General features: G+C 45.9%; 1 protein-coding gene across 1 annotated transcript in view; it reads right to left on the bottom strand.

Moving 5' to 3' along the window:
- Window positions 1–26,391, bottom strand: part of adgrg6 (adhesion G protein-coupled receptor G6) — a 121,455-nt gene that overhangs the window by 63,777 nt on the left and 31,287 nt on the right. The window contains exons 5-10 of the mRNA XM_078557478.1: window positions 17,847–17,915; window positions 12,794–12,868; window positions 11,801–11,875; window positions 10,807–10,881; window positions 6,419–6,493; window positions 994–1,068 (exon numbers count right to left, since the gene is read on the bottom strand). Coding sequence (XP_078413604.1) covers window positions 994–1,068; window positions 6,419–6,493; window positions 10,807–10,881; window positions 11,801–11,875; window positions 12,794–12,868; window positions 17,847–17,915 — 444 coding nt within the window. The remainder of the gene's footprint in view (window positions 1–993; window positions 1,069–6,418; window positions 6,494–10,806; window positions 10,882–11,800; window positions 11,876–12,793; window positions 12,869–17,846; window positions 17,916–26,391) is intronic.

The raw sequence follows: 26,391 nt of genomic DNA, 5'->3' as shown, positions 1-26,391 counted from the left end.
CTGTTAGTGCCAAGCGTGTTAGTGGTGCTAATGCTGGAGTGGGCTGATGTGGTAGCTGTTAACAAGACAAGGAAGAAATATGCAGGTAACTGCAGGTTATTTCAGGTAGGGTAAAGGACTCATGTCAGCCTTGGCTCTCAGCGGTGACAGTCTCCCCTCTGACCTTGGAAGGTTGTATGTTCACATCCCACATTGGAGACTTCAGCACATAATCTGAACTGACATTTCAGTGCAGCAGTCAGGGAGTGCTGCATTGTTGGCGGTACCATTCCTTAAATATGACATTAAAATCAGGCAGTGTCTGGCATCTGAGGTGAATTTAGAAGATCCTCTGTACACTCAACCATATATGAAATCCATTCCATCATGATAGACTACACCCCACATACTATAATATAAAGTCATAGATTCAATATGGCACAGATGGAAGCCATTAGGCCCATCTTGTCCATGCCTGAGTGAGTGAGTGAGTGAGTGAGTGAGTGAGTGAGTGAGTGAGTGAGTACGTATGTATGTATTAGAACATGCTATAATTGCATATTGCAAACTGTTATATATTACACTACACACACTATACTATGCCATTCTGTTCCATAATATCCCATACGTTACTGTATCATATCATGTAGCAAACAATATTTCATAATATACCACCGCATGGTTGGATTTAATATATTCTTTCTGCCAGAGATTATTCTAACATGGTATTTTGCAAATTGTTCTTAATTTTCAACACCTGTGTAGGCTTTTTCTCAACATTTTCTGTCACAAATAACGACGTACACATCTATAAGGAGAATTATCTTAAAAACACGTCACGTTGCGATTAACCTTCTCCCAACAGAGGAGCTGCAACACCACTACTGGTGGGGGGGTATAATTACATCACGACATCCCTGAATCCGTTTTTTCCATTATGATTATGCACATAGTAATTGATAATTGGAAATGTAACGAAATAAGAATAGATTGATTCAAACACACTTTGCTTACCAGAAGTGAAGGGCTCAGGGCTGTTAGTGCCAAGCGTGTTAGTGGTGCTAGTGCTGGAGTGGGCTGATGTGGTAGCTGTTAACAAGACAAGGAAGAAATATGCAGGTAACTGCAGGTTATTTCAGGTAGGGTAAAGGAGTTAGTCATCACACACGGTTACTGAATCTCCACACCGTTAAAAGGAATGATACCTCCCTTGCCCACGGGTTTTGCATAATTTTGCAAAGTTCATGGATTTTGCCATTGCAAGGGACTCATGTCAGCCTTGGCTCTCAGCGGTGACAGTCTCCCCTCTGACCTTGGAAGGTTGCATGTTCACATCCCACATTGGAGACTTCAGCACATAATCTGAACTGACATTTCAGTGCAGTAGTCAGGGAGTGCTGCGATACTGGCGGTACCATTCCTTAAATATGACATTAAAATCAGGCAGTGTCTGGCATCTGAGGTGAACTTAGAAGATCGTAGTGCATAGTTTGAAGATGAGCGCGTAAAGAACACGAATGACTAAAGGGGTTGTTAAAACAATCCGGCATATTTCTAGGATTCGCCCATAGGGCACAAGTTATCAGGACAGGGTTTGAACTTCAACCCCTGGGTCAGCAGTCCAGCACTGTAGCCACTACCAGTGGAACTCGCTATCATATGGAGTAGTTGAGATGAAGAGCATCTCATATGGAGTCCAATCAGCTTCCAGCTATTGTTCCTTCCACCCACCCTCACGCTTTCCCACTCTCACTGGTTCCGCTAAAGGTAACATCCTTCAGGGAAGGAAACCTGCCGTCCTTACCCAGTTTGACCGATAGGTGACTCCAGTCCCATACTAACTCATTTAATTCTTAACTGGCCCCCTGAAGTGGCCACATGAGTTGTCTCAAACTGCTCAAGAAGACAGCCCGCCACCACCTCTTCAAATGGCAACTCAGGATGGAAAATAAATACTAGCCTTGCCCATGGTGCAAGAATAAAATTTACAGTCATCATGGCACCCGTGTGAGTCATATCCCTTCATTCATTTATTTCTGTTTGGAAGCAGTGGTGTCACATACTAGGGTGGTCTCGAGGTGCAGTGGGCAATGTCCCTGTCTCTGAGCCAGAAGCCCTGGGTTCAAGACCCACCTCAGAGCCTGATGGCCATGTAATACCACCAAACACATTGAGTAAACACCTGCAAATCCTGCCAATGGCCAGTGGTAAAAGTGGGAGAGGTTCCTGGTCAGCCACGTGATGGAAAGTACATTGGAGCCTCTACCACCACTGTCCATAGCTCCAGGCTATAACATGCATGTAAAAGCATCTTGGACTCCCTAAGTGAACTGGAACACTCATCACATACTAGTAGTATTTGGTACATCTAGGAAAATGTAATGGACCCAATTCTGGAATTCTCTAACCCAGAGAACAGTGGAGGCTGAGTCACTGAACATGTTCAAGGCTGAGATGGACAGATTTTTGAACTACAGAGAATTTAAGGACCCTGGATAACAGACAGGAAAGTGGAATTGAGGGCAAGATCAGATCAGCCAACGACCCAATGGAATGGCAGAGCAGGCTTGAGGGGCCATTTTATTTTATTCTTTCACACGAATTGGACATTGTGGTGAGGCCAATATTTGTTGCCCATCCTTAATTGCCCTTGAGAAGGTGCTGGTGGTGAGCCATTTCCCACAGTGCTGTTAGGAAGGAAGTTCCCGGATTTTGATACAGCGACACTTAAGGAATAGCGATATATTTCCAAGAATTTTTTAAAATATTCGTTCATGGGATGTGGGCGTCATTGGTCAACCAGCATTTATTGCCCATCCCTAACTGCTCTTAAGAAGGTGGTGGTGAGCTGCTCTCTTGAACCGCTACAACCCGTGTGGTGTAGATGCACCCACAGTGCTGTTAGGGAGGGAGTTCCAGGATTTTGACCCAGTGACAGTGAAGGAACGGCGATATATTTCCAAGTCAGGATGGTGAGTGACTTGGAGGGGAATTTAGGTGGTGGTGTTCCCATCTATCTGCAGCCCTTGTCCTTCTAGGTGGTAGAGTTTGTGAGTTTGGAAGGTGCTATCGAAGGAGCCTTGGTGAGTTGCTGCAGTGCATCTTATAGATGGTACACACTGCTTTGGAGGAGGAAGTGAATGTTGAAGGTCGTGGATATGGGGCCAATCAAGTGGGCTGCTTTGTCCTGGGTGGTGTCCAGCTGCTTGAATGTTGCACTCATCGAGGCAAGTGGAGAGCCTTCCATCACACTCCTGACTTGTAGCTTGTAGTTGGTACAGGCTTTAGGGAGTCAGGGGGTGAGTTACTCACCGTAGAATTCCCAGATTCTGACCTGCTCTTATATGGCCTACTCTTTCTCTTGTTTCTCATGCTCTTATAAAGCATATTCCTAAAGAATTCACCAGTCTTAGATGCCAGCTGGCACGTCAGCAAGGTGATTTATCTTCTGATGAAGCGTCAGATCTAAGTTGCTAAGATTTATTTTTTCCCATATAGATATTGATCCAGCTGTCTAACACTTCCAACAGTTTCTCTTTCATTTTAGAGGGTTTCTTTTATAAACTAATCTTAGATTACGTAGAGAGACAGAACTAATCAATCTTGGCTACCAGGATACCAGAACAAGCAGCAACTTCTGCAAACCTGTGCTCATTTTCCAGTCACTTTCATTAAAGATGTGATTCTATGGGGAAGCTTGTTGTCCAAAACAATCTCAAAGGGCTTCACCCAAAATGATCAGAAGGTCGATGAGGAGAAGTTCTTTTACTCTGAGAGTTGTTATGACCTGGAATGCATTGCCTGAAATGGTGGTGGAAGCAGATTCAAAAGGAACTTCTCAACAGAATTGGGTATCACAGAATTACCGTCATCCCCCACAAACACTGTCCATCCCTCCTCCCCACACAAGCCATTATGAACACTCATAACTCGCTGCTTTCTCTCCTTACAGGAGAAGAGAGCACACAACATGGTGAGAGGCAGGCACCGAGGGTGGGCAGCGATGTGAGTTGTGGCCCTCCAGTGACTGGCACCTTACCGGCCATTGGGAATATGTGCCCACCTGCTGCACTGGGCAGTGACCTGACAGGAGATGCTGAGCCTCCTGAGGGACTGGTGTTCAGACAGGTCAAGACATCTGATCTTCTACCTGGAGACTCGGCGGTGGGGGACCCGCCTCCTTCCAGTTGAATTTCTGAGTCTATCTCCTCTGCCCTTTTGGGGGAGGTGCTGCTGAGAGCGAGTGCTCCTGCTCGCGCTGTTGGTGCTAATGTGGCCTCTGCTATTGACCCTCATCAGAGAGGTGGAGGTACATAATCTGCCCACATGTCATGGTGAAGGCTGGAAGCAGAGGAGTGCAGCTGAAAGGGAGTGAAGTTCCTGACAGGTCAGGCGCCCTCCAAGATGTGCATTGAAAAGCGGCCTCTCACCAGGCCAGGATAAAAGGCTTCCCAACATATCAGTTTCACTGAAAATAAAGCTCTTCTCACTGTGTACTTGCCTCAGTGGCCCTGGCAAGGTGCTGACAGGTCAGGAAAGAAGGTGCCCAGGCTGGAACCATCAGAATCCAGGATTAAAGGAACTCCAAATTTCCTTTTTAATTGTCTTAGTTGGTTTCCCACCAGATCTAAGGTAGATCCTCGGAATCCACCTGGGAGAAACCCAGTAGAGGGCAGGCTGGCGTCAAGAACCAGACCTGATGTCAATTTCTGGCGATTGAACTCTCCTTGACGGGGAAGATTCTCCCCTTTGTAATCCTCTCTACACTCAACCATATATGAAATCCATTCCATCATGATATACTACACCCCACATACTATAATATAAAGTCATAGATTCAATATGGCACAGATGGAAGCCATTAGGCCCATCTAACTCATGCCAGAGTGAGATTGTATGTATGTATGTATGCATGTATCTATTGCAACATGCTATAATTGCATATTGCAAACTGTTATATATTACACTACACACTTGTAGTACCATACTATACCATTCTGTTCCATAATATACCATACTTTACTATATATCATATAGCAAACAATATTTCAGAATATACCACCGCATGGTTGGATTTAATATATTCTTTCTACCAGAGATTATTCTAATATGGTATATTGCAACTTATTCTTAATTTTCAACACCTGTGTAAGCTTTTTCTCAACATTTTCTGTCACAAATAACGACGTACACATCTATAAGGGGAATTATCTTAAAAACACGTCACATTGCGATTAACCTTCTCCCAACAGAGGAACTGCAACACCACTACTGGTCGGAGGATATAATTATATCACGACACCCCAGAATCAGCTTTTTCCATTATAATTATGCACATGGTAATTGATAATTGGAAATGTAACAAAATAAGAATAGAATGATTCAAACACACTTTGCTTACCAGAAGTGAAGGGCTCAGGGTTGTTAGTGCCAAGCGTGTTAGTGGTGCTAGTGCTGGAGTGGGCTGATGTGGTAGCTGTTAACAAGACAAGGAAGAAATATGCAGGTAACTGCAGGTTATTTCAGGTAGGGTAAAGGACTCATGTCAGCCTTGACTCTCAGCGGTGACAGTCTCCCCTCTGACCTTGGAAGGTTGTATGTTCACATCCCACACTGGAGACTTCAGCACATAATCTGAACGGACATTTCAGTGCAGTAGTCAGGGAGTGCTGCGTTGTTGGCGGTACCACTCCTTAAATATGACATTAAAATCAGGCAGTGTCTGGCATCTGAGGTGAATTTAGAAGATCCTCTGTACACTCAACCATATATGAAACCCATTCCGTCATGATAGACTACACCCCACATACTATAATATAAAGTCATAGATTCAATATGGCACAGATGGAAGCCATTAGGACCATCTAGTCCATGCCAGAGTGAGTGAGTGAGTGAGTGAGTGAGTGAGTGAGTGAGTGAGTGAGTGAGTGAGTGAGTGTATGTATGTATGTATGTATGTCAACATGCTATAATTGCATATAGCAAACTGTTAAATATTACACTACACACTTGTAGTATCAAACTATGCCATTCTGTTCCCTAATATACCATACTTTACTGTATCATGTCATATAGCAAACAGTATTTCAGAATATACCACCGCATGGTTGGATTTAATATATTCTATCTGCCAGAGATTATTCTAATATGGTATATTGCAAATTGTTCTTAATTTTCAACACCTGTGTAGGCTTTTTCTCAATATTTTCTGACACAAATAACGACGTACACATTTATAAGGGGAATTATCTTAAAAACACGTCACATTGTGATTAACCTTCTCCCAACAGAGGAGCTGCAACACCACTACTAGTGGGGGGGTATAATTACATCACGACATCCCTGAATCAGTTTTTTCCATTATAATTATGCACATAGTAATTGATAATTGGAAATGTAACAAAATGAGAATAGAATGATTCAAACACACTTTGCTTACCATAAGTGAAGGGCTCAGGGCTGTTAGTGCCATGCGTGTTAGTGGTGCTAGTGCTGGAGTGGGCTGATGTGGTAGCTGTTAACAAGACAAGGAAGAAATATGCAGGTAACTGCAGGTTATTTCAGGTAGGGTAAAGGAGTTAGTCATCACACACGGTTACTGAATCTCCACACCGTTAAAAGGAATGATACCTCCCTTGCCCACGGGTTTTGTATAATTTTGCAAAGTTCATGGATTTTGCCATTGCAAGGGACTCATGTCAGCCTTGGCTCTCAGCGGTGACAGTCTCCCCTCTGACCTTGGAAGGTTGCATGTTCACATCCCACATTGGAGACTTCAGCACATAATCTGAACTGACATTTCAGTGCAGTAGTCAGGGATTGCTGCAATATTGGCGGTACCATTCCTTAAATATGACATTAAAATCAGGCAGTGTCTGGCATCTGAGGTGAACTTAGAAGATCGTAGTGCATAGTTTGAAGATGAGCGCGTAAAGAACACGAATGAACCAACGGGGTTGTTAAAACAATCCGGCATATTTCTAGGATTCGCCCATAGGGCACAAGTTATCAGGACAGGGTTTGAACTTTAACCCCTGGGCCAGCAGTCCAGCACTGTAGCCACTACCAGTGGAACTCGCTATCATATGGAGTAGTTGAGATGAAGAGCATCTCATATGGAGTCCAATCAGCTTCCAGCTATTGTTCCTTCCACCCACCCTCACGCTTTCCCACTCTCACTGGTTCCGCTAAAGGTAACATCCTTCAGGGAAGGAAACCTGCCGTCCTTACCCAGTTTGACCGATAGGTGACTCCAGTCCCATACTAACGCATTTAATTCTTAACTGGCCCCCTGAAGTGGCCGCATGAGTTGTCTCAAACTGCTCAAGAAGACAGCCCGCCACCACCTCTTCAAATGGCAACTCAGGATGGAAAATAAATACTAGCCTTGCCCATGGTGCAAGAATAAAATTTACAGTCATCATGGCAACCGTGTGAGTCATATCCCTTCATTCATTTATTTCTGTTTGGAAGCAGTGGTGTCACATACTAGCTTGGTCTTGTGGTGCAGTGGGCAATGTCCCTGTCTCTGAGCCAGAAGCCCTGGGTTCAAGACCCACCCCAGGGATTGATGGCCATGTATACCACCAACCACATTGAGTAATCACCTGCAAATCCTGCCAATGGCCAGTGGTAAAAGTGGGAGAGATTCCTGGTCAGCCACGTGATGGAAAGTACATTGGAGCCTCTACCACCACTATCCATAGCTCCAGGCTATAACACGCATGTAAAAGCAACTTGGACTCCCTGAGTGAACCGGAACACTCATCACATACTAGTAGTATTTGGTACATCTAGGAAAATGTAGTGGACCCAATTCTGGAATTCTCTAACCCAGAGAACAGTGGAGGCTGAGTCACTGAACATGTTCAAGGCTGAGATGGACAGATTTTTGAACTACAGAGAATTTAAGGACCCTGGATAACAGACAGGAAAGTGGAATTGAGGGCAAGATCAGATCAGCCAACGACCTAATGGAATGGCAGAGCAGGCTTGAGGGGCCATTTTATTTTATTCTTTCACACGAATTGGGCATTGTGGTGAGGCCAATATTTGTTGCCCATCCTTAATTGCCCTTGAGAAGGTGGTGGTTGTGAGCCATTTCCCACAGTGCTGTTAGGAAGGAAGTTCCCGGATTTTGATACAGCGACACTGAAGGAATAGCGATATATTTCCAAGAATTTTTTAAAATATTCGTTCAAGGGATGTGGGCGTCATTGGTCAACCAGCACGTATTGCCAATCCCTAACTGCCATTGAGAAGGTGGTGGTGAGCTGCCTTTTTGAACCGCTGCAGTCCATGTGGCGTAGGTACACCCACATTGCTGTTAGGGAGGGAGTTCCAGGATTTTGACCCAGTGACAGTGAAGGAAAGGCGATATATTTCCAAGTCAGGATGGTGAGTGACTTGGAGGGGAATTTAGGTGGTGGTTTTCCCATCTATCTGCAGCCCTTGTCCTTCTAGGTGGTAGAGTTTGAGAGTTTGGAAGGTGCTATCGAAGGAGCCTTGGTGAGTTGCTGCAGTGCATCTTACAGATGGTACATACTGCTGTGGAGGAGGGAGTGAATGTTGAAGGTCGTGGATGGGGTGCCAATCAAGTGGGCTGCTTTGTCCTGGGTGGTGTCCAGCTGCTTGAGTGTTGCACTCATCGAGGCAAGTGGAGAGCCTTCCATCACACTCCTGATGTGTAGCTTGTAGTTGGTACAGGATTTGGGGACTCAGGAGGTGAGTTACTCACCGTAGAATTCCCAGATTCTGACCTGCTCTTATATGGCCTACTCTTTCTCTTGTTTCTCATGCTCTTATAAAGCATATTCCTAAAGAATTCACCAGTCTTAGATGCCAGCTGGCACATCAGCGAGGTGATTTATCTTCTGATGAAGCGTCAGATCTAAGTTGCTAAGATTTCTTTCTCCCCATATAGATATTGATCCAGCTGTCTAACACTTCCAACAGTTTCTCTTTCATTTTAGAGGGTTTCTTTTTTAAACTAATTAGATTACGTAGAGAGGCAGAACTAATCAATCTTGGCTACCAGGATACCAGAACAAGCAGCAACTTCTGCAAACCTGTGCTCATTTTCCAGTCACTTTCATTAAAGATGTGATTCTATGGGGAAGCTTGTTGTCCAAAACAATCTCAAAGGGCATCACCCAAAATGATCAGAAGGTCGATGAGGAGAAGTTCTTTTACTCTGAGAGTTGTTATGACCTGGAATGCATTGCCTGAAAGGGCGGTGGAAGCAGATTCAAAAGGAACTTCTCAACAGAATTGGGTATCACAGAATTACCGTCATCCTCCACAAACACTGTCCATCCCTCCTCCCCACACAAGCCATTATGAACACTCATAACTCGCTGCTTTCTCTCCTTACAGGAGAAGAGAGCACACAACATGGTGAGAGGCAGGCACCGAGGGTGGGCAGGGATGTGACTTGTGGCCCTCCAGCGACTGACACATTACCGGCCATTGGGAATATGTGCCCACCTGCTGCACTAGGCAGTGACCTGACAGGAGATGCTGAGCCTCCTGAGGGACTGGTGTTCAGACAGGTCAAGACATCTGATCTTCTACCTGGAGACTCGGCGGTGGGGGACCCGCCTCCTTCCAGTTGAATTTCTGAGTCTATCTCCTCTGCCCTTTTGGGGGAGGTGCTGCTGAGAGCGAGTGCTCCTGCTCGCGCTGTTGGTGCTAATGTGGCCTCTGCTATTGACCCTCATCAGAGAGGTGGAGGTACATAAGCTGCCCCCATGTCATGGTGAAGGCTGGAAGCAGAGGAGTGCAGCTGAAAGGGAGTGAAGTTCCTGACAGGTCAGGCGCCCTCCAAGATGTGCATTGAAAAGCGGCCTCTCACCAGGCCAGGATAAAAGGCTTCCCAACATATCAGTTTCACTGAAAATAAAGCTCTTCTCACTGTGTACTTGCCTCAGTGGCCCTGGCAAGGGGCTGACAGGTCAGGAAAGAAGGTGCCCAGGCTGGAACCATCAGAATCCAGGATTAAAGGAACTCCAAATTTCCTTTTTAATTGTCTTAGTTGGTTACCCACCAGATCTAAGGTAGATCCTCGGAATCCACCTGGGAGAAACCCAGTAGAGGGCACGCTGGCATCAAGATCCAGACCTGATCTCAATTTCAGGCGATTGAACTCTCCTTGACGGGGAAGATTCTCCCCTTTGTAATCCTCTGTACACTCAACCATGTATGAAATCCATTCCGTCATGATATACTACACCCCACATACTATAATATAAAGTCATAGATTCAATATGGCACAGATGGAAGCCATTAGGCCCATTTAGTCCATGCCAGAGTGAGTTTGTATGTATGTATGTATGCATGTATCTATTGCAACATGCTATAATTGCATATTGCAAACTGTTATATTTTACACTACACACTTGTAGTACCATACTATACCATTCTGTTCCATAATATCCCATACTTTACTGTATCATATCATATAGCAAACAATATTTCAGAATATACCACCGCATGGTTGGATTTAGTATATTCTTTCTGCCAGAGATTATTCTAATATGGTATATAGCAAATTATACTTAATTTTCAACACCTGTGTAGGCTTTTTCTCAACATTTTCTGTCACAAATAACGACGTACACATCTATAAGGGGAATTATCTTAAAAACACGTCACATTGTGATTAACCTTCTCCCAACAGAGGAGCTGCAACACCACTACTGGTGGGGGGGTATAATTATATCACGACATCCCTGAATCAGTTTTTTCCATTATAATTATGCACATAGTAATTGATAATTGGAAATGTAACAAAATAAGAATAGAATGATTCAAACACACTTTGCTTACCAGAAGTGAAGGGCTCAGGGCTGTTAGTGCCAAGCGTGTTAGTGGTGCTAGTGCTGGAGTGGGCTGATGTGGTAGCTGTTAACAAGACAAGGAAGAAATATGCAGGTAACTGCAGGTTATTTCAGGTAGGGTAAAGGACTCATATCAGCCTTGGCTCTGAGCGGTGACAGTCTCCCCTCTGACCTTGGAAGGTTGTATGTTCACATCCCACATTGGAGACTTCAGCACATAATCTGAACTGACACTTCAGTGCAGTAGTCAGGGAGTGCTGCATTGTTGACGGTACCATTCCTTAAATATGACATTAAAATCAGGCAGTGTCTGGCATCTGAGGTGAATTTAGAAGATCCTCTGTACACTCAACCATATATGAAACCCATTCCGTCATGATAGACTACATCCCACATACTATAATATAAATTCATAGATTCAATATGGCACAGATGGAAGCCATTAGGCCCATCTAGTCCATGCCAGAGTGCGCGAGTAAGTTAGTGAGTGAGTATGTATGTATGTATTAGAATATGCTATAATTGCATATTGCAAACTGTTATATATTACACTACACACACTATACTATACCATTCTGTTCCATAATATCCCATACGTTACTGTATCATATCATGTAGCAAACAATATTTCAGAATATACCACCGCACGGTTGGATTTAATATATTCTTTCTGCCAGAGATTATTCTAATATGGTATTTTGCAAATTGTTCTTAATTTTCAACACCTGTGTAGGCTTTTTCTCAACATTTTCTGTCACAAACAACGACGTACACATCTATAAGGAGAATTATCTTAAAAACACATCACATTGCGATTAACCTTCTCCCAACAGAGGAGCTGCAACACCACTACTGGTGGGGGGGGTATAATTACATCACGACATCCCTGAATCAGTTTTTTCCATTATAATTATGCACATAGTAATTGATAATTGGAAATGTAACAAAATAAGAATAGAATGATTCAAACACACTTTGCTTACCAGAAGTGAAGGGCTCAGGGCTGTTAGTGCCAAGCGTGTTAGTGGTGCTAGTGCTGGAGTGGGCTGATGTGGTAGCTGTTAACAAGACAAGGAAGAAATATGCAGGTAACTGCAGGTTATTTCAGGTAGGGTAAAGGACTCATATCAGCCTTGGCTCTGAGCGGTGACAGTCTCCCCTCTGACCTTGGAAGGTTGTATGTTCACATCCCACATTGGAGACTTCAGCACATAATCTGAACTGACACTGCAGTGCAGTAGTCAGGGAGTGCTGCATTGTTGACGGTACCATTCCTTAAATATGACATTAAAATCAGGCAGTGTCTGGCATCTGAGGTGAATTTAGAAGATCCTCTGTACACTCAACCATATATGAAACCCATTCCGTCATGATAGACTACATCCCACATACTATAATATAAATTCATAGATTCAATATGGCACAGATGGAAGCCATTAGGCCCATCTAGTCCATGCCAGAGTGCGCGAGTAAGTTAGTGAGTGAGTATGTATGTATGTATTAGAATATGCTATAATTGCATATTGCAAACTGTTATATATTACACTACACACACTATACTATACCATTCTGATCCATAATATCCCATACGTTACTGTATCATATCATGTAGCAAACAATATTTCAGAATATACCACCGCACGGTTGGATTTAATATATTCTTTCTGCCAGAGATTATTCTAATATGGTATTTTGCAAATTGTTCTTAATTTTCAACACCTGTGTAGGCTTTTTCTCAACATTTTCTGTCACAAATAACGACGTACACATCTATAAGGAGAATTATCTTAAAAACACATCACATTGCGATTAACCTTCTCCCAACAGAGGAGCTGCAACACCACTACTGGTGGGGGGGTATAATTATATCACGACATCCCTGAATCCGTTTTTTCCATTATAATTATGCACATAGTAATTGATAATTGGAAATGTAACAAAATAAGAATAGAATGATTCAAACACACTTTGCTTACCAGAAGTGAAGGGCTCAGGGCTGTTAGTGCCAAGCGTGTTAGTGGTGCTAGTGCTGGAGTGGGCTGATGTGGTAGCTGTTAACAAGACAAGGAAGAAATATGCAGGTAACTGCAGGTTATTTCAGGAAGGGTAAAGGAGTTAGTCATCACACACGGTTACTGAATCTCCACACCGTTAAAAGGAATGATACCTCCCTTGCCCACGGGTTTTGCGTAATTTTGCAAAGTTCATGGATTTTGCCATTGCAAGGGACTCATGTCAGCCTTGGCTCTCAGCGGTGACAGTCTCCCCTCTGACCTTGGAAGATTGTATGTTCACATCCCACATTGGAGACTTCAGCACATAATCTGAACTGACATTTCAGTGCAGTAGTCAGGGAGTGCTGCGATATTGGCGGTACCATTCCTTAAATATGACATTAAAATCAGGCAGTGTCTGGCATCTGAGGTGAACTTTGAAGATTGTAGTGCATAGTTTGAAGATGAGCTCTTAAAAGAACACGAATGAACCAACGGGGTTGTTAAAACAATCCGGCATATTTCTAGGATTCGCCCATAGGGCACAAGTTATCAGGACAGGGTCTGAACTTCAACCCCTGGGTCAGCAGTCCAGCACTGTAGCCACTACCAGTGGAACTCGCTATCATATGGAGTAGTTGGGATGAAGAGCACCTCATAGGGAGTCCAATCAGCTTCCAGCTATTGTTCCTTCCACCCACCCTCACGCTTTCCCACTCTCACTGGTTCCGCTAAAGGTAACATCCTTCAGGGAAGGAAACCTGCCGTCCTTACCCAGTTTGACCGATAGGTGACTCCAGTCCCATACTAACGCATTTAATTCTTAACTGGCCCCCTGAAGTGGCCGCATGAGTTGTCTCAAACTGCTCAAGAAGACAGCCCGCCACCACCTCTTCAAATGGTAACTCAGGATGGAAAATAAATACTAGCCTTGCCCATGGTGCAAGAATAAAATTTACAGTCATCATGGCAACCGTGTGAGTCATATCCCTTCATTCATTTATTTCTGTTTGGAAGCAGTGGTGTCACATACTAGCTTGGTCTTGTGGTGCAGTGGGCAATGTCCCTGTCTCTGAGCCAGAAGCCCTGTGTTCAAGATCCATCCCAGGGATTGATGGCCATGTAATACCACCAACCACATTGAGTAATCACCTGCAAATCCTGCCAATGGCCAGTGGTAAAAGTGGGAGAGATTCCTGGTCAGCCACGTGATGGAAAGTACATTGGAGCCTCTACCACCACTATCCATAGCTCCAGGCTATAACACGCATGTAAAAGCAACTTGGACTCCCTGAGTCAACTGGAACACTCATCACATACTAGTAGTATTTGGTACATCTAGGAAAATGTAGTGGACCCAATTCAAACCTCCTCAATCTCTCCTTGGCCTTGCCCCTCCCTGTCTCCGGGTTCTCCCCCAACCCCGCAAACCTCCAGGATCTCTGTTATCCTCCAAATCTGTCCTTTTGAGCATCCCGGATTTTAATCCTTCCATATGATTAACAGCCGAGTCTTCAGCTGCCTGAGCCCTAAGCTCTGGAATTCACTCCTTAAATCTCTCTACCACTCTCTCCTCCTTTTCACTCCTTAAAATCCACACTTGATCAAGCTTCAGGACACTTGTGCAAAAGTCTCCTTATGTGGCTCGGTTGTCAAATTTTGCTTGGGAACGCTCCTGTGAAAGGCTTTGGGATGTTTTATTGCATTAAAGGTGCTATATAAAATGAGCGTTGGTGTTGTTGTGCAGGTTCGTTTGCAAAGCAGGGCTACTGCCAAGGGGCAAGGGTCTCTACCAGGATCTCTGGGACTAGAGTTACATTTTAAGTCAATCTAAAGGAGAGCCAAGGAGATGCTTCGCAGGAGCCGACGACAATCAGCAGCAAGTGTTTTAAGCTTCTGGCATATTTCCAGTGATCCAGGTGGTCTGCTTCCTGTTTTGTGGCTGCGAGCCAGATCCCAGGAATGGATTACGGATGCACGTCACGAGTGACAATTACACAGAATTTCAAGATGAATCCGTATCGATAGCGAATGACATACAACTGCCCTGATTACACAAACCTTTGTCGGCATATCCCTCCAGCAGCCTCCGCAGTTCATGTCCCAGCTTTTCTATCGCGTCTTTTTTGGTGACAGAATGTCAACAAGCTCCGTGATCCTGTTGGCCCACTGGACTCTACACCCTCCTCTGACATGTCGACCAGTTCAAACCATTAATCGTTCGCACAAAAAAAAAGGCTGTAAGCTGGCTGCCTGACAATGCGTGCACGCACAATGCCCTCACATAAATGCGATCAAAGGGGAAACTACAACATAAAGAGGCTAGGGTTTTAACAAATGAACTACCTCAGCCTGTGCTACTCACTGGGAAGGCTGCTAAGGCAGAGAGGGTTAAGGCAGGGTGTTGGTGAGAGAGCCACTCAAGTTTGGCCAACAATTAACTGGTTTTAATTTTGAACTTGCTGCTCTTCTTCCCCTTTTCCCCCCCTCCCCCTCTCCTGAAAGGTGCTGGTTGGGGTGGAGATGGGTCAGCACCCAGAAAGCGGGCGCTACCCAATGTCCGACCGGCCTGGGGCCTCGGTTACAGCTTTATCACAAATTGCCGGTGCCTCCATAAATGACTCACGTGTTTTCATAAGAGGCGCGTCAGGCAACTTGCCTCACCTCAGACTAAGCTCTCACTGTCGTGTTTGCATTATGGATCACTTAAGAATGCTGAGTGGTGTGGGCTTGGTCAGTTCCACACAACCTTAACCCATTTCTGCAACGGGACCTTAAACCGGTGTAGGCTCCTCATTCACACCTATAGCAGGCTTAATTTACTTCTTAGATGGCCGAGCGAGATTGCCTTTTTTGTTAGTTTGTTCCAACTACATATATTTTTTTTTATTTGTTCACGGGATGTGAACGAAGCTGGCAATTAACGTCACCCATCCCTAATGGCCACTGAGAAGGTGGTGGTGAGCCATCCTCTTAAACCACTGCAGTCCATGTGGTGTAGGTCCGCCCACAGTGCTGTTAGGGAGGGAGTTCAAGGATGGCCCAGCGACAGTGAAGGGACAGCGATATAGTTCAGGATGGTGTGTGCGGCTTGGAGATGTTCCCTTGTCCTTCTAGGTGGTAGAGATCATGGGTTTGGGAGGTGATGTTGAAGGAGCCTTGGTGAATTGCTGCAGTGCATCTTGTAGATGGCTCTTAGATGTTTACAGCGCAGAAGGAGGCCATTCAGCCCATCATGTCCTTGTTGGTCAACAAAGATCTGACTACACTAATCCCATTTTCCAGCACTTGGCCTATAGCCCTGGAGGCTATGGCAACGCAAGTGAATATCTAAATACTTCTTAAACGTTACAAGAATTTCTGACTCAACCACCCTTTCAGGCAGAGAGTTCCAGACTCCCACCACCCTCTGGGTGAAAAAAAATTCTCCTCAACTCCCCTCTTAGCCTTCTACCTCTTACCTTAAATCTATGACCCCTGGTTATTGATCCCTCCAGTATTGGAAAAAATGCATTATGGTACACACTGCTGTCACTGTGCGTCGGTGGCGAAGGGAGTGAATGTTTAAGGTGGTGGATGGAGTGCCCATCAAGCGGGCTGCTTTGTCCTGGATGGTGTCAAGATTCTGGAACAGGCTGCTGGTTCATGAGGTGAATTCTGATTTGCTGAACTCCGTCAAGCAACAGCTGGATTGTTTATGGCTTGTGCAGAGGTCACCTAGTATAAAGGGTAGGTGTTGCATAGAATTATCAGGGCCAGAATGATCCCTTGGCCGAGTTTTGATCACTTAAAGAGAGCTGTAGAGGAATTTTTTAATCTCCAGAATGGTTTTTACCTGTAGAATTTGATTTGGTGGAATTATTATCACATTATTAATGAGATCAAGAGGTGGTTTCCTCAGAGATCATCGCTCACAACGGGAAAAAAAATGATTCCGATTTTAATATTCAGGTGAAGTTTGATTGGCATGTGATTTGGTCAATCACATCACCCAAACAAACACTGATGAAAGTAGTGAGATTAAATTTATCTTATCAACTTATTTGTTAACTAGGCTTGGCGTGTTTTACAGTATATTAAGGAGTGCCATCTCCGTGCAACAGGTATGTGCTTAATTACTCTTACCCTTCCCTCTTTACATTTTACTTCCTCAAACTCGAGATCGCTCCCTCAAAGGGCTGGCATCAGCATGATGGCCTGAATGGCCTCCCTGTGTGGCCTGAGACTCTGTGGAATTCTTGATTAATTTCCCTCTATTCTGGACTCCCCTCCCAACATTTTCCGGTGGGGAATACTCTTTCCCAAGAGCCCATCGTGTTTATTAAATAAACTGTTTTTTTTATGTTTGTTTTCACAAGGGAAAGATTCGGAATTTCTGGAATCTTCCAACGCCCTTCTTGTGTGTGTAAGCTTCAGCTCAACGTCCAAAATGTGCCACAAATAAAAGGTGGAGAAAAATGTCAGCATCAGGTAAATTGAAATAACGAGAAAGTTTTGAGAGACCCGGTTTGACATCAAGTGAATTGAAAGACTTTTCTAGGCACTTATGGTCCAGGAAAACTTAGATAAATCTCTCTCTCTCTCTCTTTCATTCCCCTTCCCATTCTCCTGGAGATCGTGCCCTCAGAATATCGACCAAACCGTCACAGGACCAGGAAATCAGCTGATCCAGAGAACGGCCATTTAAAATACCAAACTCAGGTCACCTCAACACCCAGTGGTCAGGCAGTCCTAAAGGAAGCTGGTCAGAAAGTCTTAGTTTCAGCCTATGGTCTGACCCCAGTTGTGACATCCTTTTGAACAGAAACTGCTGGGGAACATCCAGATGTGGGGGCTTTGACCAACAATTTTTTTTCTTTCGGTCAACGAGGCTCAATTATTCATTGGATAAACTTGCCAAGCTAAAAGAGGGGTGGGGTCCAATTGAAAATCGACCCTGTTAAAAGCTAATGACTTTATTTAGAATAGTGGTACAGGCCATGATGGCCAGTTTGTCTTACTCCGAAACTGCAGGCATTGTTACCCTTGGCCCTACCTTGACATCCAGAACCTGGGGTAGAACAGTAGGTGGGTCTGATGGTCGTCGGGGTTAGTGGCGTAGTGGCTGTGAAGGTGAAAGAAATGCACATTAGTAAAGAAATCTTTACAGAAGTACCATTGTGTCAGATACAGCAACGTGTGCGCGCGCGCGCGCCTGTCTGTGTGTGCATGTGCCCACATGTGTATGTGCCCACATGGCTGTTTGTGTCCACATGGCTGTATGTGTACATGTGCGCGCACACATGTGCACATGGCTGTATGTGCATGTGTGCACACACGTGTGCATGCGCATGTGCGTTTATGTGCACATCTGTGTGCACGCACACATCTGCTTGAGTGAGCATGTGCACACACACGATTGTACGTGCATGTGTATTTATCCACTGTTCCATATTAAACACTTCAAAATAATTCATTTGCTACACCTGGAGTACTGAGTGTAATTTTGGCCTCCTTACCTAAGGAAGGACATACTGGCCCTAGTGGGAGTGCAAGAAAAGGAGGTTCATTTGACTGATTCCTGGGATGAGGGGTTGTCCTCTCAGGAGAGACTGAGCAGACTAGACCTTTATTGCCTGGAGTATAGAAAAACAATAGGTGATTGAATATTAAATTCTTAAGGGTCTTAACAGGATAGATGATGAGAAAATGCTTCCCCCTGACTGGAGAATTGCTGATGGTGGGATCTTGCTGTGCACAAATTGTCACATTTCCTACATTACAAAAGTGAGTACATTTCAAAAAAGCGCTGCAGTGGCGATAAAGTGTTTTGGGGTATCATGACAGGCATTATATTAATGCAATTCTTTTACAGCTCTTAGTTCAGCAATGCCTGCCCCCAAATAGGTATGATGCGTATAAAAAGGAACTTCAAAACTTTCTGGGCTTCTTCAAACAAACTTTCAAAGGTTCACAGATTGAGAGGGAAAGAATTCTGCATTACAAGCTCCTCACCGAGAGCCAACATTGAGAAAGGATGGCAGAATGAAAGTGGTTGTACTTGGGGACATCTTTTTCTGTTTATCCGTCAGCCGAAACTTGGAGTGCAGTTCTCAGCCGGAAGAAGAAAGACAGACTCAGTATTGTCTGTCTGGTTTGTTGACTTAGTTGCTCACATGTATTGCCACCGTATGCAAACTGGTGTGGGGGACAAGCTGATATCTTGTATCTCTCTGGCATTACATGGAGTTACACTGAGCAGCTTGTATTTTTTTTATTCATTCATGGGACGTGGGCTTCGCTGGCTGGGCCCAGCATTTATTGCCCATCCCTAATTGCCCTTGAGAAGGTGGTGGTGAGCTGCCTTCTTGAACCGCTGCAGTCCATGTGGTGTAGGTACACCCGCAGTGCTGTTAGGGAGGGAGTTCCAGGATTTTGACCCAGTGACAGTGAAGGAACGGCGATATATTTCCAAGTCAGGATGGTGAGCAACTTGGAGGGAAATTCCAGGTGATGGTGTTCCCATCTATCTGCTGCACTTGTCCTTCTAGATGATAGTGGTCATGGGTTTGGAAGGTGCTGTCGAAGGAGCCTTGGTGAATTTCTGCAGTGCATCTTGTAGATGGTACACACTACTGCTACTGTGCGTCAGTGGTGGAGGGAGTGAATGTTTGTAGATGTGGTGCCAATCAAGCGGGCTGCTTTGCCCTGGATGGTGTCCAGTTTCTCGAGTGTTGTGGGAGCTGCACTCATCCAGGCAAGTGGAGAGTATTCCATCATGCTCCTGACTTGTGCCTTGTAGATGATGGACAGGCTTTGGAGAGTCAGGAGGTGAGTTACTCGTCGCAGGATCCTTAGCCTCTGACCTGCTCTTGTAGCCACAGTATTTATATGGCTAGTCCAGTTCAGTTTCTGGTCAATGGTAACCCCCAGGATGTTGATAGTGGGGAATTCAGTATTGATAACGTCATTGAACATCAAGGGATGATGGTTGGATTCTCTCTTGCTGGAGATGGCCATTGCCTGGCACTTGTGTGATAAGAATGTTACTTGCCAATTGTCAGCCCAAGCCTGGATATTGTCTAGGTCTTGCTGCAAGATGGTTCCAGAAACCTGAACTAATGTGTGGCATGGAAACAAGACAGTGTTGTACATTTAAATACACAGTGAGCCCCAAATTGGAACTGGCCCAGATGAATCATAGATTAATATCAACTTTCATATGGCTATCAAACTCTGAGGAGTGCCCATACAGACCCATGTGTAAATAAGCAAGCAGCAAAACACTATAAATTGACAATATGACTCAGAACTGCCGGAACAATGCTCCTTGTGAGAGTCAGATACAACATGGGGAGTAGCACTCCCACCTCTGAGTCAGAAGGTCCTGGCTTCAAGATCTAGATCCTTGAGTACAAAAATCGAGGCTGACACTCCAGTGCAGTACTGAGTGATTGCTGGGCTGTCAGAGGTGCTGTCTTTCAGAGGAGACATTAAGCCAAGACCCTGTCAGATCCTCTCAGGTGGAGATAAAAGATCCCACGGCCAAAAATTCGGAAGCAGAGCAGGAGAGTTATCCCCAGATTCCTGGGCAATAGTTACCCCTCAGTCAACATCACTATAGCCTTATCTATAAGTGTATAAGACTTGTGGTAGCTTGCCGTGTACAAACTAGCTGTCACGGCGATGTTACAACAGTAGCTACACTTCCAAAGCACATCATTGGCTCTGGGCACCTTGCTAAATGTAAATTTTTTTCCTTTTTTCTGAGAAATGGAAATATCACATTGGTGCGTTAAGAAATACTTTGGGGATTGGAGTTACATAGGATATACAGTACAGAAACAGGCCATTCGGCCCAGCCAGTCCATTCTGTGTTTATGCTCCACTCGAGCCTCTCCCATCTTTCCTCATCTAAATCTACCATCGTAGACCTCTATTTACTTCTCCCCCAAATGTTTGTCTAACTTCCTCTTAAATGCATCTACGCTATTCGCTCCAACCACTCCCTGTGGTAGCGGGTTCCACTTTCTGTTCACTCTTGGGGTAAGGAAGTTTCCTTTGAATTCCCTATTTTGATTTCCTAGGTGACTATCTTATGTCGATGGCCTCTAGTTATGCTCGTCCCCACAAGAGGAAATGTTCTCCCTGTATCCATCCACTCTGTGTGTTGTGGCAAGCTGGCCGGTCCTAACAAGGAGCTTTACTCTGGATCTAACTCACGCTGTGCCCGATTCTGCTGATGGGGCAACAATGCATTGTCAGGTGCCTAAATATGAGGGACTGTGGGACACCTGTCAACAACCAGCCTTTGAGGACTGCTCACGTTGAACGGGTGGAGAGGCTTTCCCTGGTCCTCAGCCAGAAACACGTTGAAAAAATGGAGTTTCCATTTCTGGAGGGTGGGATGGGTTCGGTGACAGGAACCTGTTCCTTCAGGTTAAAGAGCAATATAAACACGAGAGGGGAGTGAAGTGCTTTGTGACAGTGTGGATGTGTTCCTAGAGGTTAACTCTGACTGGTACTCCTAATGAAAGCAAATGGCGAAAAGAAATTCCTTTACAATTTCACTGGGAATACCAAATCATTTTAGGGCACATTTACAAAGAGATTACAAAGAGGGGGCAGGGAAAGACTTCAGGAACATGTTTATAGTCACTACACTGAGCAGGTCTTCAGGGGCATATTTTACATGGAGCAGAACAAGTGTTTTGGGACATTTGTGGGCAGAATAAGACCATAAGACCATAAGACATAGGCGCAGAAGTAGGCCATTCGGCCCATCGAGTCTGCTCCACCATTCAATGAGATCATGGCTGATCTGATAATAAGACCATAAGACATAGGAGCAGAAATTAGGCCATTGCCTGCTGGCTGGAGTCAGTGAGAGACCCGCTCAGCCTCTTTTCAGGAAGGCCCACAGAATCACAAGCCAATCGGGCAGTGGTGAGGCCACCAGAGGGCCCTGCCCTGGAACCAAGACCCCGGGGGGTGGGGGGGGGGGGGGGAAATCTTGCCTACTGACGGCTGCCGACCAATCAGAGGCTGGCAGCCCATGTGCTCAGCAGCACCACAGGTTAGGCATTGGCTGCTGCTGGTAAAAAAAACAGCTCCCGGAGCCCCAGGATTGCAGAGCGACCCAGGACACAAGTAAGTAATGTGGGGGGGGGAGGGGTGGGGGGAGCTTCACAGGGTTGGGGGGGTCATGGGGGGAGGGGTGGAGGAGGGTGGGCAGCAAGGACAGGGGAGTGACTCTCAGCAGGCACCTCCCCCCCGCTTCCTAATATCAAGCCCCTTGAGCAGGCACTGAGTGTCACTGATCAAGGGAATGTCACCCCCCCCAAACCCCCAAACAAGCTGGCTGCATTGTTTTAGCTGCCATGCACACCGTCGAGCTACAGGCCCGCCTATGGCTGGGTAAATACCAGTGAGGGTGGGACGAAGCCCTTCAGTGCTGATTAATTGGCCACTTAAGGGCCTCAATAGGTGACACCATAGGCACATGGTCGACCTTCCCACCCGTGACTTAGGGAAGGATTGTTGGCCTGTCGGGCCAGCGCGGTGGACGAGCCTGGGAGTGGCCGGGAAACAGGCCCCCAGCCGCACTGAAAGGCTCAGCGCTGCCGGGAATGGGGGCGGGAGGAGGAGGGCGAGCGCTGCCGGGAATGGGGGCGGGAGGAGGAGGGCGAGCGCTGCCGGGAATGGGGGCGGGAGGAGGAGGGCGAGCGCTGCCGGGAATGGGGGCGGGAGGAGGGCGGAATGAAAGCTCCCTGAAGGCAGAGCTGAAGAATCTTAAACCATGAAATAAAGTTTTGGAAATGCGGGGAAAAAAATGTTCACATGTTAGACTCCCTCACACGAACATGTAGATTATAAAAACTCTGTCAAAACTTTTTTTTTAAATTAGTATCAGAAACCTCACCCCACCCGTGGATGAGGTTTCCTCAAAAATCCAAAGGCCGCCTGGCCGATTCGCCCGCCTGCCAACTGTAACGTTGGACGGGCAGTGAAAAACCGAACTTACTTAATAGGTTAATGGCCTTAAATCGGCCTCTTAATTGTCAGTGGGCCCGCTGCTGACTCCTGCGCGCGCCCACCAACCGAAATATTGTGCTTGTGCACGATGACATCGGGACACTCGCCTGACGTCATCGCGCGCTATTTCACACCCAATTGTGTCTGGCGCCCGCCAGCCCGCCCCGTGGCACGGGAAACCCTGCCCTGAATTCTGCCGGAGGCAGGGTGGCGCAGAGCTCCGATCCCGCCTCATTCTGTGCTCTTCCCATCTCCGAGCTCGCCACCAGCGAGAGCACAGGGTTCCGCCCAGGGCTACTACATGGAGGGGGGCAGCGAAGTCACCTTCCCAGGACGCCAACACAATGAGGTAAACGGGATATAACATTTTTCCAAAAAGCCGGTTTGAGATAACGAAGTGACTAATGCCATGGATAATGAAGCTGGAGCGATGGAGTGGGCTGAGTCACTTACTGAATAACTTCTCTTTCGACAGCCCACAACAGCACATTCTCTTCATGCCGCAGCCACTTCAGCACTTGGCCCTTCCAAGTCACCTCTTTCATTTCGCTAGCTCTGACTGATTGTATCTTGCTGCGAGCGGTGGAGATTATTCAATGACCCTCGGAGAGATTGTTTTCATCGCTCACTCTGGTTTTGCTTTTACCACATGATCCCTGCCATCCCCCTCAAGCGGCTGGTGTGACTGACAGATTGCGGGGAGGGGAACACGCCTGTGGTTCCACCTGACATTACGGTGCAGGAAGAGTCAAGTTGCAGACAGGCAGGCAGGCAGGAGCGTGCAGCTGGATCCTGCCCAGGGTCACAACATTTCTAAATGGTAAAGGGAAGTCTGAGAGGTGAGGTGATTGCCGCTTTTCAGGCTCTAGAGGGCCGAGATAATGTTTACCTGGACAAGCGGTAATACATTGCCGAGACCACACGAGCCAGAGAGCATGGCCTTCACTTGAAGCTGGGGGTGCGGGCATGGGAGGAGGCGGGTGCTGGGGTCAGGATGGGGCGGGGGGGGGGAGGAAATGGGTAATTCAGCCTACACCAAATCTATTCAACCAAACAATTTCTCAGTGAACAGAGGTCAATTTATGGGATGGGCCACTGAGGAAGATGACATGAGCAATTAATGTTGCCTCATGCAAATGTAAATTTGATAGAATTCTTTCAGTAAGATAATATCTTGGGACATAATATCGGAGGTTATTGGAGTTGTGGCATGTCATAAGTGTAGCATGCTTAGAAGGATCAAGTGACTTTGGACTTAACTGAAGGGTTCAGATGGTTTATATATAGAATAATGGATGACTAGAATGAGTTACAAATTGGAATCTAATCGAGGGGTTTGGGTGGTTAATTATTGGAATAATGGATACCTGAAGGGGGGACTTTATGAAGCCTACAAGGATAGGAAATGTGATGTGTGGGGTGACTTAATTAGGCGGGGCGCAAAATTTCAATTTCCCCATGGTGGTTGAGATGCAGAGATAAAGTCCGAAGCATGTTTGTGACATGTCGAGCCTCGTGTTGGCCTGTGGGAGGTTCGTACTATAAGACCATAAGACATAGGAGCAGAAATTAGGCCAATCGGCCCATCGAGTCTGCTCCGCTATTCAATCATAGCTGATAAGTTTCTCAACCCCATTCTCCCGCCTTCTCCCCGTAACCTTTGATCCCCTTACCAATCAAGAACCTATCTATCTCGGTCTTAAATACACTCAATGACCTGGCCTCCACAGCCCTCTGTGGCAATGAATTCCATAGATTCACCACTCTCTGGCTAAAGAAGTTTCTCCTCATCTCTGTTCTAAAAGGTCTTCCCTTTACTCTGAGGCTGTGCCCTCGGGTCCTAGTCTCTCCTACTAATGGAAACATCTTCCCCACATCCACTCTATCCAGGCCTTTCAGTATTCTGTAAGTTTCAATCAGATCCCCCCTCATCCTTCTAACCTCCATCGAGTATAGACCCAGAGTCCTCAAACGTTCCTCATATGTTAAGCCTTTCATTCCTAGGATCATTCTCGTGAACCTCCTCTGGACCCTCTCCAGGGCCATCACATCCTTCCTGAGATCCGGGGCCCAAAATTGCTCACAATATTCTAAATGTGATCTGTACTGTAATACATCTGCATCCCATGAATACTCATTAATATGAAATTGTTTTCAGTAAAGTCCTACCTCTAGGATAAAGTCAGCGCCGCCCAAGCATCTCATGGCACCCAGTTCACGATCATATAAAGGTGGCATCCACCTGTCAGCTTTGCGTAGTTGTGTGTAAGGTCAGCGGTTTTCCTTGCTGAGCTCTTCCACAAAAGGGATGGGAGAAGGAGATTGAAAGCCAACATGGAGGCTGGGGACCCATGGGTTGAGTCTGTAATGGGGGGGGGTGGGGGGGTGGGGGGGGGGGTGGGATTTGGGGCATGGGAGATCCAGGGGAAGACAGAGGGTAGGGCTGGGGGCATGGAGGAGTGAAGGGGGAAGGGCCTGGTGTCCTGGCTGTAGTGGGGAGGGGAGGTGGGGACGGTCAGTCAAGGTAAGATGATGAGGGCAGAATCAGTAACGTCCACATGTGGGTCCACCTCAGGGTGTTGTCTGGCAAAGTCCTTACAGGGCTTTGAGTTCACCTACAACATTTCAATTACCCCCGCTGACAGGGATCTCAGACAAAACAGAAACAGAAATACCTGGAAAAACTCAGCAGGTCTGGCAGCATCGGCGGAGAAGAGCACAGCTGACGTTTCCAGTCCTCATGACCCTTCAACAGAACTCAGACAATGTCCTTTACAACGTACAGAAGGGAGGTCCAGCTGAACCAGCAAGTTCACCCACTTCCCACAGAGCGGCGAGTACAACACTGGACACTTACCTGAACCTTCAATAGAGTGAAGAAAAAAAAACATAACATTGTTTCCTCCACAATAAAGGAAATGTCCCTAATCCCCTGTATCAGGGCGTGCCAACCATGAGGCCAGTACATTTAGCTCTCTGACTGAGCAGATCTCAACAAATAACCACGATGCACACGTGAATAAAGCGAAACCAATGGAATGTGAAGTACTTGCAAGTGAAATTTAATTTTGAAAAGCATCCATGCCCGTTTTGTGCTTTCAAACCTTATGTCAATGCGATGGGCCGGGGTTGGAAAATTGTCTTTGACCAGGGGCTGCTTTAATAGGCTGCCCCTAACCGCAGCATTGTCAGATGAAGATGGGTTTCGCTAATGAAAAGCTTGCACAGCCGCTATGTTGAATGTGTTTTGCATCCACCCCACTGGAACTTAGAATTTTAATTATAGTTAGGCGGGAAAGGGCAAAAAGAGGGAAAGCATGAGCGGCGCATAGTTCCAGTTATGATGTCAGGAAAGGCACGCTATTGACAAAATCCCGGCCTGGGAGTGAGTAACAGACTGGAATCTAATGGAAGGGCTCATCTGGTTTATAAATAGAATAATGGATGCCCGGAAGTGAGTTATAATCAAGGGTCTGAGTGGTTTATATATAGAATAACAGAATTCCGGCAGTGAGTTACAGGCTGGGATCTAACCGAAGGGTTCAGACAAGATCATAAACCGGCAT

This window comes from Cetorhinus maximus, chromosome 14 (genome assembly GCF_964194155.1).
Source record: "Cetorhinus maximus chromosome 14, sCetMax3.hap1.1, whole genome shotgun sequence".
In the NCBI taxonomy this organism is placed as follows: Eukaryota; Metazoa; Chordata; class Chondrichthyes; order Lamniformes; family Cetorhinidae; genus Cetorhinus; species Cetorhinus maximus.
The sequence above is the reverse complement of the archived record's forward strand: the minus strand, read 5'-3'. Positions and strand labels throughout refer to the sequence as shown.